Raw genomic sequence first — 18,484 nt, forward strand, 5'->3', positions numbered from 1 at the left:
CAGAAGTGATGTTATTGACCTGTGCCAGACAGGCTGAGATTCGCCCCCTGGTGGTGACACAGAACTCAGCTGCTTATCTCAGCTAAAATGATAGGATTAGACTTGATTGAGGTGAATTTTAGTTGTTTTGAATTGATTTGGAAAAAGTTGAGTTCAGTGAGACTTAAATTTCAAGCCATGTACTTTCTTCCCTAAACAGCGTTAGAAAATGTAGAAATTAACAACTGGGCAGTCTCTCATGCGGATCCCTAATTCCCCAAGTGATTTTATTCAATGAATTAACTTGGAGTACTCTGCCTGTGCATTTGTTTCTCACTCCCCGGTTTGTTTGTTTTTGGGGAGGGGGAGGGCTGGGAATGAAGTATTTCTGCTTAGTGATTTTTTTGGATGCAAAAGACCCTTGAGGTTTCTGTAATTCCCATCACATGCATTAGTGAAATAATAGCTGCCCAAGAAACATGCTGACGAGTTATTGTTTTTAATTTAAATGTCATACAACCTGCTAAGTTAACTCCAATGGGACTGTCTGCTAGCAGCAATGCTGGAGGATTGAATCACCAGGTTCTTTTCTTTCTTCTGAACAGAGAATGATCCCATGGGACGTAGTCTGACTCTGATATAAAAAATACCTCCGTTCCAGGACATTGTGAGAGAGAAATTCATGATCACATAGACTCCAGTGTCTGCAATGGCTTTGTAGTGGGCAAACCCCAGTTATAAGGAAAATGCCACAAAAATGCATCTGCCTCTAGGTATTCTGGGGCTGCATAGTGTAGGGCTTTTGGGGTGGGAATGCAGCGCAGAATAGGGATGTGCAGCATGGAGATCTCCTCCTGGGACAGGGTCTTACTGACTATATTCCTCCTCCTGCAGCTTGGAGAAGACTCAGATTATGACAAACTGAGTGATATGGTCAAATACCTCGACCTGGAGCTTCATTTTGGAACTCAAAAGCCTGCAAGTAAGTAAACCACTTATGAACAGCCATGCTGCCACTAGAACCCAAAGCTGACACAGAACAGATAGGGAATGCTTTATGGTGCAAGAACTAAGTAATCAGTGAGATAATGCCTATTTCCAGGGACACTGACAACACAGAAGTCATATATAGTGGTCTACCAATAATTCTTCCACATGGTACTAAATAACATCTCAGATTATTAAAGTGGAGATTATTTTAAAATCTCCCTTATTTTTCTCCAGTGATGCTGTTTGTTTATTGTCTGCATTTCAGTCAAGTGGGGCTGTGAAACTCAGCTGGACAGTTTCCCTTTCTATGTTCAGTTTCACTTACTAGTTCTCATGCAGCTGTATCTCAGCTTCCTGCCCTACATGGGAAAGCTGACATGCAAAAACCTCTTTTCCTTATGATTAAGAGCCTGGTTTTCAAATACCAGCAGCTTGAACCTGCACCAAAAACACATGTGTAACTTTGTATCTAAATATTGTACACAATTACTACAGTTCTCTGCATATTAGGATATTGGTACATGCCACGGAGAGGGATAGCTCAGTGGTTTGAGCATTGGCCTGCTAGACCCAGGGTTGTGAGTTCAATCATTGAGGGGGCCATTTAGGGAACAAGAGTAAAAATCTGTCTGGGGATTGGTCCTGCTTTGAGCAGGGAGTTGGACTAGATACCTCCTGAGGTCCCTTTCAACCCTAATATTCTATGAAATGGCCAAGTCTTTGGGTGCAAATCACACAGTGAATGGGCTAGAAAGAACTCCAGGTGGAGCTCTGAGCATGAGCTCAGGAGTCCTGGTCTGCCTTCCTAGCAGAGCAACCTTTAATGAATGAAAATCAATTCCATAACTGAAAAAGAGTGTTAGGGGATAAGGTCAGGTCTATCTCTTGTGGGGCATGGGGATGTGATAACCTGTCTGTCTCCTGGGGGAAGGTGGATGGGTAACTTCCAATTGCTCTCCTGGGTGTGGGAGGAAGTGATGACTAACCATTAGAAAGGCAGTCTGTGACTCACTTGGATTGAGAAGAATAAAATCAGAATGGGATTTCTGTGCTCAGGTAATAAATCTGATATGGGAACATAGTGGTTTTGGAGGGTCATTTGAGGGTGCTAGTCTGGGAGGCTTTTTGGCAGGGTGAGGTGAGGTGAGGTGACGTGAGGTGGTACTAACTCACCCAGTTAAGTTTCTGGAACAATCTGGGATTTTTCTGTATATCTCACCTCTTGTTTTACCTTTTTCAGCTCAGCATGAGTCTTCCATTCAGGAGATCTTTGAATTACAGAATTCAAGGATTCCCGGAGCCATTCCTGTGCCCAACGCATCATGTCTCCTCACTCTCATTCATTATCTCACTGTTTTCAGCCCAGTTTCCTCTGTGCTGGAGTTAGCTGAACCCGTCCTTACATCTGATTAAATCTTTCAGTTTCTCTTCCAGAGCCAACTCTGTTGTCTGAATCCTTTAAAAAGAAAGACGTGGTTGAAATTTTGTCTCACAAAAAGGCCTACAACACATGTAAGTAAATGTCAGAGTGGAAGCAAAACCCTAAACAGGTCCTGAGATGGAACGGCAGTACCTGGCAGTATAGAGAGCTGGAAAGGTAAAAAGAGAGCAAAGATAAATAGGTACATCCCAGCTTGCCTGGGTGCAGTGGTCAGTACAAGACAATAGAGACCACTGCAATACAGTGTCCTTTGTAGGCTAGCAGAGAGAGTCAGCCCTAAGCTAACGAGCTTGAAGGAGAACTATAAAGATGGGATGTGACTCACTGGCATGGAGCGGGGTGGATGGCGCTCCAGATAATGGGGCAGCCCCAGGAATGAGTCTTTTCTCCCTGCATTGTGGAGAGTGGCAGGCGGGGAGGAGGTGCAAAGCAGAGGACGCTGCAGAACACGGCCAGAAGCACCTGAGGGCAGCACAGTAAGGATCGGTGTGCATTGCCCCAGTGCCTGCCTCTGGCTGAGGCACCAGCAGGCACATGGAGGGGGGAGGGCCTGAGTGTGACCCCAGACAACTTGGCCACTCCCCCTTGAATCCGAGGAATGCAAGTGGACACTTAGCCTGGCCCTGCTGCCTAGCATTCAGTAGAGCGACAGGTCACCATTCTGCCTGGCTCCTGCATGGGAATGCAGTGAGGTGCAGAGGAGAAAAAGGCTTCACGTGTCCTCCATCCCCTGTGCACTGCGTAGGACAAGGCAGAATGTTGCCATTGGGTATCTGACTTTATCATGCACCTGAATCTCATTAATCCTAGGGGAGCGCCATGGGGAGACTAGACCCTGACATGCATGAAGGCTTCTGCTCTGTCACCCAGGCTAATCCCCTGCATTGCTTCCGCTCGGATATATGTCAATGAGCCATATTCCAAACACACTTTGGATAAAGGGGGCGGGAACGGGAATGGAGTCTCCTACCTCTGGATTGCATCTTGCGATCCAGCCCAGCTGGGTAGTGACTGAAAGTTCTCACCATGTGATGGTGGTTTGGTGGCTCGGGTGAAAAGATATAACTGTCCCGGCCCAGTTCCTGTTGGGCAGGTGTCCACATCACAAAACAGCTCCTCAGGTGGCCCTCTCGCCAATAGTCTTAGCAGAGAGGCCAAGAGGCTGCTCTCCTGCCCCTATGGAGCTTCCCTTTGGGGTGTCCACCCGGCAGCTTTTCCCTGACACTAAAATTCATATAGAATGTAACCAGCCTTTGGAGTCTGCTTCCTCCCTGTGCCCCAGTTGATGTCCTTCCTCCTCCTCCCCAGCCATCCTGATAGCCCACCTCAAGCTCTCACACATCGAGCTGCGCCAAATTCTCATGACAATGGAGAGCGACCGCCTGGAGTCCTCTCACATCAAGCAGCTCCTGCTGTACGCACCTGACGCAGAGGAGGTCCAGCAGTACCAGAACTACCAGGACAATCCCAGCAAGCTGAGTGAGCCAGACCAGTTTGTCCTGCAGGTAGCTGCCATGTGGTTGGGCATGGGGAGGGCATGGATGCTGCAGTGTCATTGGGATGGTCCTGCTGAAAATCCAGCCAGTTCAGCCAGCTGTAGGAGAATAATTGCACATTGTTTCATAGACTAACCTGCATCAAATCAAACAGCTACAGGTGTTATCAGGTATAAAACTGTAGCACCAAGAGTGTGCTGGGCCCTGTAGAGCCTCCAGCCTAAACCCACATTATGCAGGCCCCGGGGAGGGAGGTGGAGCACCTGGGAATCCAGTGGTTGAGCAGGGAGGATTAGCTCACATCTTGGCACCTCTGGGATTATTAACTGGACTTGGTTTTAATTGTAGCTTTTCTCTGGTCTAATTTGCCAGTGGTTTTTTTGAGACAAGACTCAGGGCTCAGAGGCCTCTTGGCAGGAGGGTGTTTAAAAAAACTGGTTTAATGAGGGGAGGGTGGAAGTGAGTCAGGGAGGAAGTTCCAGAATCCAGGGTTACATTTCCTCTTAATGGTTCGTAGGTTTCATAGAGCTGGCTCCTTTTTTTAGGGAAATAATGCAATGTTCTGACCAGCTTTCAAGCTTACAGCCCAGGAACCCCATGCCAAGAGGAAAGGATTTTCAGAATTCTGTGATCTGCTTGTTAGTATTGGATGCACAGCACTATTGGGGTGGGGGACAGGGGTGTGTTCAGTGGAATAGCCAGATCTACTCTTGAGTTTTGGTTTTGCTGATGACATATAAGTATGTGGCCAGGCATTGTGAACTGCCCTGCATTCAGGTACCAAAGTAAAGCGTATCGACCTCAGACTCTGCCACTTGGGTCTCCCAAATCTCCCTTGCCATGTGGTTACCACTCAATAAATGGATGGGAATTGTGACAAACCTGTGCTACCAACCAACTGAGCTTGAGCTTTGATTGTGCAATTTTGCCCAGCTGCGAGTTTCTTCCTAGTGACAGACTCTCTGGTGGATACTGGCATTAAACCCAGTCTGTGGCAGTGAGTTGAAAGCGATTGCTGATAAAAACATCAGCAGCTACCCACAGTTGCTACCCAGTGATACCTGAGAGAGGGCAGGCAAGCGCTGTTTCGCAGTAGAGGGAAATTCTGCATTAAGGGGAACACTGCATGTTAACTGGGAGGGAAGGGAGTTAATCAGCGGTGACCCCAGTAATTTGTTGCTCCCTTTTTTCTCAGATGTTATCAGTACCAGAATATAAAACCCGGCTACGCAGCCTTTACTGTAAGACCACCCTGCAGGAGAAGGCAGAGGAGATCAAAGCCAGCTATGAGTGTATCTGCAAGGCTTCCCTGGAGCTGAAAAGCAGCAAGAAACTGGCTAAGATCTTAGAGGTCAGAGAACAAACCTCATTGCCAGTAATAGCCATTGGGGGGCATCCAGCATCCGCCACTCAGCAAAGCATGCACAGTCTGTGCCAGCCGGTGTAAGGGCGGGGAGAGAGTTAATGCACACGCTGATCCAATCCAGGCTATTGGTTTGTTCCATCAAGGACCAACCCTGGGCTCCGGTAGAATTGACAGCTGGCTGCATGTTAACTCTGCAGCAGAATGGTTGGCTGTATGTGGGTTTACAAAGCCTAAGAGATTCTCCTTTAGCTCAAGTGGCCAGGACCTGGGGCTTTGGAGCAGGAGGATGTGGGCTGTACCCTAGCAGTCGCTATGAACATCTGAGGGGCTGTGGTGTGCAGCACAGTGACAAATGTGAAGTCCTAGCTAGCCAAAGATTTTTTGCCAGGTGGAAAAAATCCCTCTTCCCTTGCTGTCTAGCTTGGCCCTGGACTGCAGCAGCCTACCCCTGCCTTCCTGCCGATCCACTGAGCAGGGGGCTTGTAGATTTGCCCCTTGCTATCAGTTGCATGCTTTAGAAGAAACTGGTAAAACAAACACAACACGAGGTGACAAAGCACATTTCCAAATTAATGTTTAATCCTCTTAATGACCTTTTCACAGCAACCCAAATCACACATAGTTAGCCCTCTGGAGCCAGTAGCTGGCTGCAGATTAACTTGTAGATATGAGAAATTCACACAGCTCCAGTGGTGGGCTCTAGCTCTTGTGATAAGGGTATCCCCCACTTTCCTTTAGCTCCTCTGTCTTCTTCTCATGACAGGTCTTGAATCATCTTCCAGTGACTGTGAGGGGCCTTTTCTAATGAAAGGCATTGAGAGCACTTTATTGAAGGCTCAGGCCTGGGGGTCCTAGCCTATTTCCAAAACTGCCAAGCCCCACTGTGAAGGGTCAGAGGGACAGAAAGGAAGGGAAAGCATGGCTCTGGAGAAAGGGTTACATGTAAAGAATTCACTCCTCAAAGATCTCCATGTGTAAGCAACCAGAGGCATCCAAGCCCTTTGGCCTTCTGCAGCAAAGAGCATGGGTACTTTGCTATTGGATCAACAGGAGAGCTCCCTATACAACAGGCTTACAGATCCCAGGGCAGGGCCTACATACCCAAAACACTGATCCTGGAAGGGAGACTGCTGCAGAAGATAAAGGAGATTCTGTTTACTTCCTCGAGTTGCAAGCCAAAGTCAATCTATCATGCACACATGCCTGCACAGAGTTAGTGGTCAAATACATCATTAACTATCACGCAAGAAGCTGCCTCCTGGCCAGTGAGATGCGATGGATCAGGCCATTAGTTCCCATTTGAACTTCAGGCGGGATTGCAGATCTTGCAGGAAAAATCCTCTGTCTGTAACTCCCACTGAGCCCTCTGACTGCGCAAGCCCCCTCCAAGTCAGTAACCAAACGTGCAAATGGCTTTGAAAGTCTCCTGAGTTCCTGTACATTCACATGGGAACTGCATTCCCCGCCTTGGTCTCTAGACCATCAGACTGGAACACCTGCTGGGAACTCCAGTGGTAGGTTTTGCTGAGAGAGACACTATTTGCTCTTACAGACCTACTAAAGCAGTGATGGGTATTCCCACAAACTGCATGGAGAATTCATTTTTAATAAATATGATAGCATGTGCTTGAAGCAGCCACTGTAGTTAATGGTATGTTCCAGTTTCCATCCTACCTCCCCACCTTCCTCCCTTCCCAGTTACTCAGAACTTTCTCTCCCTGTTGCTTTTTAGGCTAACATTTTCCATGCTTTGTCTCAGCCCACAGCTGACACAGCCTCAGAATTAGTTCAGCTGAGTTATGTATGTGGGGGGGAAATGACCCTTTTGCCATATATCCTGATTCATAGAATCAGAGAAATATCTGGCTGGAAGGGAGCTTGAGAGATCATCTAGTCCATTCCTCCTGCGCTGAGGCAGGACTAAACCATCCCTGACAGGTATTTGTCTAGCCTGTTCTTAAAACCTCCAATGACAGGGATTCCACGACCTCCCTAGCCACCCTGTTCTAATGCTTAACTATCCTTAGGGTTAGAAAGTTTTTCCTAATATCCAGCCTGACATGGAGAACAATTGATCACCATCCTCTGTATAATCATCTTTTACATATCTGAAGACTGTTTGGTTGAAATGATCGCACAGTCTGACGAAGTGGGTATTCCCCCACGAAAGCTCATGCTCCAATACTTCTGTTAGTCTATAAGGTGCCACAGGACTCTTTGCTGCTTTTTACAGATCCAGACTAACACGGCTCCCCCTCCGATACTTGACAGTCATTACTCAGAGATAGCTAATGCTGGAGATGGCCAACGTGCTATGTTTTGTAGCCCTCATTAGGGAAGGAAAAGATCTGGAGCTGGAAGAGTTTCCAGAGCTGATTGAGAGCATTGATGGTGCTGAGCCTGCTGTGCAGTGCATCTTATACTTGTCTTTGAAAGGAGCAGCACACATTCCTCCCAGCACCTACTGCCACACCCCAGCTTACTGGCCACTTCCCCGTGGGGCTGGGATGCTGCTGGCCTGTTGGTAGCCTCGGGGCCTAGAGCTCAGAGTGCTGTGCCCGGACTGTGCCTGGCTCCTGTGCAGGTGAGCCAGGGTGACTGTGCATTCACAAAAGAGCAGGCAGAATTTTGCCCTTAATATTTATTCGTCCGTCTAATGCCTTGTAACGAATCACTGCAGTTTCCCTTCATAACTTTCCAAGCATGCGCATCAGGTCCTGATCTGGCACAGAAATAAGCTTGTTTTCTCAGCTGATCCCACAGGGCTGCTCTCTATCGGTGATCCAGGTGCTGCACCAAAACTAGCTTCCCTGCTGGGTTCCTGATATGCTGGGCTGGAGCTGACACAAGGCACAGTGGGAAGGGAAGTGGGGAGGGAGCGTAACAGCGCAGGGTTCGGTGACTGATCACTCATGGGAGGTTCTCTTTGCAGTTTGTGCTGGCAATGGGGAACTATTTGAACAATGGGCAGCCCAAGACCAATAAAACGACAGGCTTTAAAATCAACTTCCTCACCGAGGTAAGGCGAACGGGAACAGTCCTCATTGCACATGCTGTTCTCATGCTGATGAATTCTGAGAGCTCGGGTAGGGACCAGGGTACTGGATGTATTTCCAAAGACAGCTTCTGAGTGCAGTGGCCATTTCAGGGCCCCTTGAAGGGAGCAGGTCAGTGGCAGGGTGGGGATACCAAGGCAGGGGTTATAAAGCAGGCCTGGGCCAGTGGTGACCAGGGCCGGCTCTAGTGTTTTTGCTGCCCCGAGCGCACACACAAAAAAAAGTCGCAATCGGTGGCAATTCGGTGGCAGGTCCTTCACTCAGAGAGGGGGTGACGGCCCCGCCGCCGAATTGCCGCCGAACGGCCGGACATGCCACACCCCCACCGCCCCCTTCATTGGCCGCCCCAGGCACCTGCTTGCTACGCTGGTGCCTGGAGCTGGCCCTGGTGGTGACACAGTGGGCTTCCCTGTGGGGGGTCTCAGACTCACACTCAGTTCCTAGGTTGGCAGGAGCTAATAATGGTGCTGTGGTGGCATCATGGACATCTCCCGGGAGAAGGCCTGCTATTCTGTATAGGTTCTTATACCGCAACCATCACTGTGAGTGTCTGCCTGTGCCCTCATGCAGCTCCGGTGTGCTGGTGACCTAGGGGCAGAAAGAGAGACTGCTGCAGAGGCAGAGGTAGACTCACAGGGCCCCAGCCGAAGTTCCCTGCAAGCTGCGCAGCCCCCTATTTAGCACCGTGCAGGTGCTCAGGGAACCTGCCCGGGGACCTGCCGGGGGAGGGGTGCCCCTCCCACAGCCCGAACCTAGCCTGGCCCCCAGCTATGCCACCGCCCGGACCTGCTGGGGCCAGGGGAGAGAGCACCTGCCCTGCAGCCTCAGCCCCAGGTGCTGCTGCAGGGGGGAGAGGCGAGAGGTGGGGGGAGCCCTCTCTTCCCACCATAGCCCTGGAGCACCCTCCTGCACCCTAAACCCCTGGTGCCTGGCCCCACCCCAGAGCCCGCACCCCCAGCCGGAGCCTTCACACCCCTGCACCCCAACCCTCTGCCCCAGCCCTGAGCCCCTCATCCCTAGCCCCAGGGCCACCCGGGGGGGGGCAAGTGGGGCAATTTGCCCCGGGCCCCGCAGGGGCCCCATGAGGGTTTTTCGGGGGCCCTGGAGCGGGGTCCTTCACTTGCTCCGGGGGCCCTAGAAAACTTTCATGGGGCCCGGGGCCCTGGAGCTTCTTCTGCTCTGGGTCTTTGGCGGCAATTCGGCAGTGGGGGGTCCTTCTGCCCCGGGACCCACCGCCGAAGTGCTGGGTCTTCGGTGGCAATTCGGCAGCGGGGGGTCCTTCCGCCCCGGGACCCACCGCCGAAGTGCCGGATCTTTGGTGGCAATTCGGCGGCAGGGGCCCCCCACTGCCAAAGACCCCAGGCCCCCTGAATCCTCTGGGTGGCCCTGCCTGGCCCCCCCGAGCCCGCCCGCCCCCCCCAGCCGGAGCCTTCACACCCCTGCACCCCAACCCTCTGCCCCAGCCCTGAGCCCCCTCCCACATTCTGAACCCCTTGGCCTTACCCCCCCACTGCATGAATTTGGTTAGATGCACCTGTATGAAGGTCAGGGGCGGCTCTAGACATTTCACCGCCCCAAGCAGGGCGGCAAGCCGCGGGGGGCACTCTGCCGGTCGCTGGTCCCGCGGCTCCAGTGGTCCTCCCGCAGGCGTGCCTGTGGAGGGTGCGCTGGTCCCACGTGGCCACAGCGGACCCTCCGCAGGCACGCCTGCGTGAGGTCCACCGGAGCCGCCTGCCACCCTCCTGGCGACCGGCAGAGCGCCCCCCGTGGCATTGGCGTGCTGGGGTGCTGGGGTCTGGAGCCGCCCCTGATGAAGGTGAGGTGTCACACATCACCTCCAGATTGGTGCACCTAACCAAATTCAATCTACACATGGGTGGGAAAAATTAGAGGGAATATTGTCCCCAACATGGGGAAACTTTTCATCTATTTTCTCCATTTCACTAATCTGGATTTAACATACTGTGTTAACATTAAACACCACTTTTAAACATTAATCCGTAACGTGCCGCTGCTGCTGCTGCTGCTGGTGGGAGCTCCTGTGAACGTGAGTGCAGAGTGATCCCAGCAGAGGCGCATGAATGTTTCTGGCAGTATTTTGGAAACTGCACATGTAGGCTGAATGGTCAGTGAAAAACCCACCTTCCCGTATAGGAATCTCCTTACCTGTTTTGCTTTGTTCTAGCTGAACACAACCAAGACCGTTGATGGGAAATCTACTTTCCTGCACATTCTTGCCAAATCGCTTAGCCAACATTTCCCAGAACTTCTGGGTTTTGCCAAGGACCTTCCTACAGTGCCGCTCGCTGCCAAAGGTAAATAAACTAGGAGCATCCTCAGAGAAACCTGTCCTGATATAGGACTGATGAAGGACTCCCCTGCCCCTTGCCTCTCTGTGCCCCCCTCTTGGTTCCATGCCACCATTAGGCATAGCCTCTGAACAGCAGTAGTTTGACACAAATAGAGACAGGGAAAGTAGCCTGGATAACTAAGAACTAGCGATGGGCCGGAGCCATAAAGCCTGGAGGTATCTGGATCTGGGGGTTTAGTTAGGTTCCCTTTAGAGATGGTCCATTCTTGTGTTTTGAAAAGATTTGGTTCCTGTTTTAATACTATTTACTCCTTATGCTGCGCTTCGGCCCATCCACGTCCTGGTGAGCAGTGGAGGAGAAATACCATAATACCATAAGGAAGGTTCTGCCCCTGGTGTTTCTGGCCCTGTGGAAGTATTGGAGATCTTAGAAGGGAGCCTGCTCTTGTGAGATTTCTAGCCCAGCTTAGCAGCCTCAGGAGGCTCGGAGTTCAGATACCTTGGGGGAAGTGTTCCAACCCTGGGGTGTGTATTTGAACTCAGCCCAGACTCTGCCCACTGGGCAGTGCAGCAATCGCTAGACCCCAAAGGAGACGTTCCATACAGTGGTAGTTGTGATTGACCTTGCATCTTCTTTGGTTTTGCTGGGTTTAAGCCAGACCCTTTAGTGCTGACCTGCCCTAATGTACTTCATGGTAAAACCAAAGTGCCTTGGACAGTGTTCTTACCTCAGGATTGTTCATACGTTAGTTACCCTGTGGTGAAAAACATACCTTTTTAGCAGCGAAGATGAGGCCCCAGTTGTTATACTGAATATTCACAGACATTCTCATGGCTCATCGGCATCACGCTGTCGGGACCAGAGGTCTGAACAACTCCGGTGCAGCAGTACTGAGCTCACAAGCATCTCAAACACAGGCCTCTTGTGGGCCATCTCATAGCCAAGCTGGGGACCTGACAGCCACACCTGATCTGCAGGCCCCATCCTCCTGAGCGTGCAGGTGTGACAAAGGTGGCTGTGATGATTACAGATCCCAGCGCTTTGATTGTTTAGAATAATGTTTCTGTGCTGTGTGCCTTAGCGACACGCAGAGCCGCCCCACACCCTGCTCCAAGGAGTTCCCATTCTAACTGCAGACATCACACAAGTGGGAGCAGCACGTGTGGCTGAGTTATAATTGAAAGGTCTCATGGTCCTTTGGCTTGTCATGCGCATGTGTCAGTGGTGGCCCAACATGCAGTATGTACATGCTGAATATCAGACCTGGGGCCTAAGTCTCTTCTCTCTCCCTGATATTTGGAAGTAACTCAGTCAAAGTCAGTGGAGTTGCACTTGCATAAAACTGGAGTAGTGTAAGAGACAGGAGATTCAGGCCCCTAGGTTTTAATTTTCTCCTCTTTGCCTGTTTGCACCTGTAATATTCCTGCCCAGTGCTCTCACTTGACCTAGCTTTTCTTAAAATAATTCTCTGTCTTTATTACTAATTCTTTCTCCCCAGCTCCTGCTCCCCCCCCCACCCCTTAACAATCAATATCCTTCCTTCCATCCATTCATTTTGTGGCTAAACTCACTAAATTCCCCTCCCACGTCAAAGTACTGATTTATCCATAACTACCCTTCCTCCTCTGCCATTGAACCCCCCAGGCCTCTTGCACTTGGCAAGATGCACTTTCTCTCCAGTGTTCTCTGTGTGTCTCCTCCTGACAATCACCAGTTCTTTCTGGGCTAATGGGCAGCTCACTCACCTGGTAGAGGTCAGTAAGAATGTCTCTGTCCCCACCTGGAGGTCTGGCTTCACCCAGAATGCAATGCAGCATGGTCACTCAGGTCAAGAGGGAGCAGCACACGCTGGGACATGTACCTCCACAAGAAGAACCTCTGCATTAAAGATGAGGGCAGCTGTAGACCACATTGTAAAGCTTTTGACCTATGGATCTCACTTTCCTGCTCTTGGTTTAGCAGCAGCCAGCACCGACTCAGAACTATCTTAATGACACTGTTTTAAACTCTCCTCCTTATTCAGTGAATCAGAGAACATTAACAGCCGATCTCAACGACCTTCACACCACCATCAGTGAAATAGAGACTGCCTGCCACAGCATGCCAGCTGCTGAGGAGGACAAATTTGCTATTGTGATGAATGTATCCTTCTGTAAAAGAGGCAAATCACAAACATCGCTATCTGCTTTCTTTATCCCGATGTTTGTTAAGCATTCTGGCCATCTAGTAAGGAGGCACTCTTTGGTGAAGAGCATGGCATGGACTCCACCTTTATGACCCAGAGGTGAGAGGGCTCCCAATGGAGCCACACTGAGGCTGCCAGTGTTCATGCCTTTGCAGAGTTATCATGGGGGAAGCCACTCCCTTGTGGGCAGAAGGCTCTTGGTGTTGTCTCTCCCTGTGTTGTAGGAGATGGATGCAGAGACGTTGCCTGTGCAAAACAAACTCCCTTTTGTGGGGGGGTTTCTTTTTAACTAGTTTATCAGCCCACAGTTGCTGTGCTCACGTTGCAGGGGACCTTTTGTTGGGCTGTAGATGAAAACCCACCCTTTTCGAAGCAGCATCTGTTCAGGATCTTGCCACAATATGGTGTAGTTTTCCCTTAAACCATTCCTCTCAGTCTTTCCTGGAGAGCGCCCATCCCGCTATAAAATCTCTGGGTGACCTGCAGCATAAGGCCATGGAGGAATTCAGCAAAGTGCTGTCTTTTTTTGGGGAAGACTCCAAAGTGACCACATCTGAATCTTTTTTTGGCATTTTTGCTGAGTTCATGAGCAAGTTTGAGGTGAGTTGCATTGCTATAGAGCCAGCAGACATGGGTGGGGTCTCACCGTAAAGGCCCGGGATGGGTTTTGCTGCATCACCTGCTAGTGGGGCTTAGTTTAGCTTTAACTCAATATTTGGCTCTGAATGTGAGTAAAATCCAAATCTTTAAAGAAAAGCAAGTCAGGAATTGGCTGGCTCAGGAGACTTGGGTGATACTTCAGAGCCTTTCAGCTCTAGGTCACCAGGCCGAATATTGACCAGATGTAAAGTGAAGCAATTGCTGTTACCATCTGATGGGCTGTTGTGAAGGGCACTGATCACGGGCTTGAGTCTGAGCATAGGGACAGCGAGTTCCACAACAGACTTGGCATTACCTGGCACCCCTTGCCAATGGGCCCAGCCGAAGGCGAAGGATGGAAAGGGCGCAGAGACAGACAGTCCTCCCAGGACAGTCCTGAAGCACTCCTGCAGGGCACTGTCAGAGGAAACCTGCCTTTGCACAGCACATGCTGTACTAGGTCTGTGGAAGAAGAGAGGACTTCAGTCTCAGAGGCTCAGTGCAGTCCCCTGCACCTGTACTGAAATTGCTGTAGAAGAGGAAAGTTGGGCATAGGCCTGATCCTCTCTCTGCTTGGCACCATCCCTGCAACCAGATTCACTGCCCTCAGCCACTCATGCTCACCACTCCTTGACTTGGGTAGAATTTGCATGGAGCAGGTTTTGAGGGCAGAGCGCAATCCTGCGTGTTTCTGCGAGGCTGAAGCGTTCTCCTTGTCCATGGAGAGCTGGCTTTGCCTGATGACACATCTTGTTTTGTTTCCTTCTCTCCCTGCAGCGGGCGCTCAGTGATGTGCAGGCCTGCGAAAGCCAGCGCAGTCCCAGGATGACCTCGCCCCTTGCCTGGTGATGGGCTTGTGGTGACATTCGGTGCAACACTTTATTGCCAACAAAGTGCAGTTGGTTCCTGTTGGTTGTAAATATGCTGCTGTCATGTTAGCACCAATCAGAACCATGGACAAAGGCAAAGGGGCTTCTTTGGTGGTAATCTGGACACTGTAGGAATAACTTCTGTGAAAAGGCACCATGGATGGGTCCTGGGATGGATGGATGGGTGGGGCAGGGTTACAGAGTTAAGAAAAACACTGTGTTAGTCCTAACTACAGGATCTTACATTTAGTGCCGTAGATTTCCAGTGCATAGTTGAATCAGGTTTGCAGACCCACCAGGATGTAGAAACCCCTTACATTTTTCAGAATCTGTACATGTCGGCAGTAGCAGACCCTGGGAACCCTGCCCAGGACTCTGTTGTGGGTGCACAAAGCGTTTTCTTCTCCCCACGGAACAAGGGCTCAGCACTCTCCCACTATGGGACACAGGCACTGCTCCCAAGGCGTCAGAAGGAGAGCAGGGCCAGGACCTGTCCCTTACCCAGTGAGCAAGAGCTGGTTGGACACAGAAGGCAGCACATGCCAAACCCCTTGAATTGGTGATGGAGCTGCCACTGGAACGTGCTCTCCAGGGAACCTTGGGAGGAACCGCTGATGAGTCAAGCTGAATTCCTCCTCAGAGTCCCTGCAGCGCCTTCGAACCCACCAGCCAGCACTTAATGTTTCCAGAGCTCTTACCCAGTCAGAACTCCCACTGACCCCGCATTGGTTGAGGCAGGGCACTTCAGGGTTTGGCTCAGAGTCTTTAATCCTGGACTTCAGCAGGGAAAGGTCAGTGATGATGTCAGGAAATTACCTCCCAGAATTGTGCATGGTGTATCCACTTTGTCCCCAAACATAGGTCCAATATGATTCCATCCAGTTGCTTTATGCAGTGGGACAATCCTGAAATTCCTACCTGGCTGTGTCCTATTTGCTTAGGTGTGTGGCAATGACTGATGGGTCTGGACAGTTTACTAGAAAATTAACATCTTCCTCACCAGATCTACATGGACTTGCCAGGAGACACAGTTCACTGAGCATCTTGAAGCCTCCATAGAAAGTGTAAAACCCTTGGCAGTCTAAAAGTCTAGCAATCAGTGGGATTCCTTCAAGCATCTAAAGCCCTGCAGTGTAGCTTCTGAGGCTAGCCAGAGAGCCCAGCAGGAAACCAAGTATGTGCTGTACCTTTCAATCATTTACTGAGGGCCTGTAGTTCTGTGGTAACATCTGACATAATGTAGGATTCAATCGATCCTTCATGCCAAGTGTATTCTGTGAACGGCAGAACTGTACACACCATGCTCCATTGCTCTGGCAGCCTCTGATTATTGTGTAGGTAAATTTAATGATATCTGAGATATCCTTCTGGGATTAATGCTCTTCTAGACTTTTGTGGTCTGCATGTGCCTCCAGGTGATACAGCTTGCTCAGATCCTTACAGCAAGAAGCATCAATGCGTTCACATTGTTGGGCATTATTTTGTGCAAAAAGCAGTCATTGCCTTTCAATTCTGATGTGCTCTAACATCCTGCTCCTTGAAACACTCCAGCAACACCTGGAGCTTAGGTAACATTTCTCATCCAAATGCTTCTCCTCACTTGATGCCAGAGCAAGAGGTCCTCTCACAGCCTGTGCGGAGAGTAGAGAATCACCAACTGGTGCATTATTTACAGGAGACCTTATGTGCATCAAATCCTTTGTTTTCAGTAATTTTAAAACTCCCCGCTGTAGAAAGTGATGTATATTTCCACAAGTGTTTTCAGTTTTTACAGCTTTAAGTGCCAGGTAGCTTCTAGCATTGTATTATCAGCTGCCCAAGCATTGCATTATCAGAGCCGTGTTTTTTCTCCTTGATTTATGATAGGACAATGCATATTTGTCTCCATTCTGTGTTTCAGATGCTGCATACTGTGTATAGTTGATCTTTTTTTAAGCACATATTATGTATTTAAACCGTTTGAGGTTATTTTGAAACTGTCATTAATGAAAATGCTGTACATAGACTTTGCTACCTGTTGTAACTTGACAAAATAGCTAAAACTCCAATCGCTTTGTTTCCAGATGGTATTTTTATGTGAAAATTTTCAGAGAACCAGAACTTCTGAGATATGGTTATTTTATTTGATAACAGGACTATCTGTATAGTCACAATTCAGTCTCTACCCAAAACCTATGTGCTGTCCCCAAAATAAAGCTACTGCGGTCTGCCTCCCAACTGCATTTGAGTCCATTATAGGTAAAAACTATAACACACCCTGGTTTTCCACAATAGCCTTATAAAGAGGGTGTATTTCTGTGGTTGGCAGCTTTTATAACTGCACATCTTAAGACTGAATATTTTATATGCCCTTCTTATTCCCTTTAGAGATCATTGCTCCAGTTAGGGAGAGGTTTCACTTGTTTAACCATCTCAATAGCAGCAGTAGAACAGAAGGGATAATTATCTCTGTGGGAGGCTTCCTGTGACTCCATGCTCAGAGTACAGTGGGGAGTGAGGCGGTTTAAAATACTGCTGCCATTTTACATTGCTCAGCAGTAAATATTTAGTCTGCGCATGAGTCAGAGAACTGCAGTCCTCTCAAAGGCAATTGGAGCAGGCTGAGCTCATGTTCCCTAGGGGATTTCTCTCCTGTGGCAATTGCTTCATTTGCATTAGCAGGAAATAAACCATGTGAGTGAATTCCCAGATTTCCTATAGTGGTGGCTGGTAGGCACTGTGGCTTTTTGCTCTTTGCATATATGTAATGGTTTAATCTGATAATGAGGCCTCAGCATGGGCCTAAACTGTAGACTGAGTTTGAAAGAGTTTTACAAAACGCCACAGATAAAATCCATTCACTGGGCAAGCCCTCAGTGCCACGTACATGTAAAATAAATGTACCTCCTTCCTAACTCTCTGAGCCCTGCACAGCTGTTAGGTGAACAGACTGGCTAACCCGAGTCAGACAGCTGAGCGGGTGCCCCAGCCTGCCTCACGCACACCTCCGGCATTCCAGCAGGCGATTCTGAGGCAGCGGCACTTTCTAGAAGAGCCCACTCACCACAGTTAAATACCAAGCAGCCCTTTCAAAGGTGCCCTTAATGAATGAGAACACGCGCAGCTGAGATGAGCTACTGAGTGCCATTGAATATGCTGACCTAAAGCCACCACTGCAGCTATTATCTGACACAGGCTGTAATTGGTTCTTGTACCACAGCATAACTTAAGTCACATGCTCTTGAGATCAGTTGATTCTTTGGTGATAATCTCAAACACTCTAGGGAAAAAAGTATCATTTGAGAGCTGCCCCTGCAGCCCTGTGCAGTGAATCATTAACAGTTTGTGCCTGGACTGTTTTGTGGCCGTGCGCCACTTGTAAGGAAAGGCACAAAGCAGTCAGTCTCCTGATCAGTGTCAGTCACCTTGTCGGCTTGGCTCCTCCGCTGCCTGGCTCAGCTCTAGGATGTTGTCTCCCTCTTGCACCAAGAACAGAATCATCCCGAGCTAAGCTGAGGTTCGATTTCAGACCTTGGCATCTGTTTCCTGCAGCAAAAAAAGGAAACTCCTAGAAAAAATTGAATAGCCTCAGTGGAGTCACAGCAGAGACAAGTCTGATTCAGTCGAGACCCAGTGTACAGAGTAGCTGGGATAAAATGACACCTGACCAGCATCTGTGACCAAACCTGAACCTCTTCTCTAGCTACCTTTAAAGAGATTCAGAGTCCCTGCACTTCCTGGGGTCCCATGCACTGAGGTAGGGGCTCAGATACCATGGCGGTGGATGCTGTGAAGGAAATTTAAGAGAAATCCCAGAGGAAATGACTGTACTCACAGCATTTTCTGGCCCAGCTCCAACCTGGAAGGGCTGAAAATCAGCCTAGGTTCAGCTGTGTAGGTGCAAGAGTCTGGAAGCTGGCAGAAGGATCTGGCTGCTGAAGTCTGAACTTTTTGAGGATCTGCCTGTCACTGGTTACAGACACGATTCTATCAAATCACAGATATTGAATCCCAGGAAATTCAATTAAAATATTGCTAACTATGAGTCAGGCCCCTTAAAATCATGTGATGGGGGACAAAATCACAAGCTTTTTCTTTGTCTTCTGATTTCTAAGCCTATGGGATTCACTCAAGTCACATTTCCAAGCCTTTCTTCACAACTGGGAGGGTGA

At 49.4% G+C, this 18,484-nt stretch overlaps 1 protein-coding gene across 9 annotated transcripts in view; it reads left to right on the forward strand.

Annotated features, from left to right (window-relative positions):
• Positions 1–16,542, forward strand: part of LOC123344610 (Grid2 interacting protein) — a 102,484-nt gene extending 85,942 nt beyond the window's left edge. For 7 of the 9 annotated variants that reach the window (XM_044981014.1, XM_044981006.1, XM_044981007.1 and 4 more), the window contains 9 exons: positions 874–961; positions 2,392–2,481; positions 3,719–3,915; positions 5,102–5,257; positions 8,205–8,291; positions 10,514–10,643; positions 12,664–12,782; positions 13,261–13,425; positions 14,242–16,542. In XM_044981014.1, coding sequence (XP_044836949.1) covers positions 874–961; positions 2,392–2,481; positions 3,719–3,915; positions 5,102–5,257; positions 8,205–8,291; positions 10,514–10,643; positions 12,664–12,782; positions 13,261–13,425; positions 14,242–14,313 — 1,104 coding nt within the window. In that variant the 3' untranslated portion in view covers positions 14,314–16,542. The remainder of the gene's footprint in view (positions 1–873; positions 962–2,391; positions 2,482–3,718; positions 3,916–5,101; positions 5,258–8,204; positions 8,292–10,513; positions 10,644–12,663; positions 12,783–13,260; positions 13,426–14,241) is intronic. The other 2 variants (XM_044981008.1, XM_044981009.1) reach the window with 1 other exon arrangement.
• The last annotated feature ends 1,942 nt before the right edge of the window (positions 16,543–18,484 follow it).

Source organism: Mauremys mutica, chromosome 11, assembly GCF_020497125.1.
Source record: "Mauremys mutica isolate MM-2020 ecotype Southern chromosome 11, ASM2049712v1, whole genome shotgun sequence".
In the NCBI taxonomy this organism is placed as follows: Eukaryota; Metazoa; Chordata; order Testudines; family Geoemydidae; genus Mauremys; species Mauremys mutica.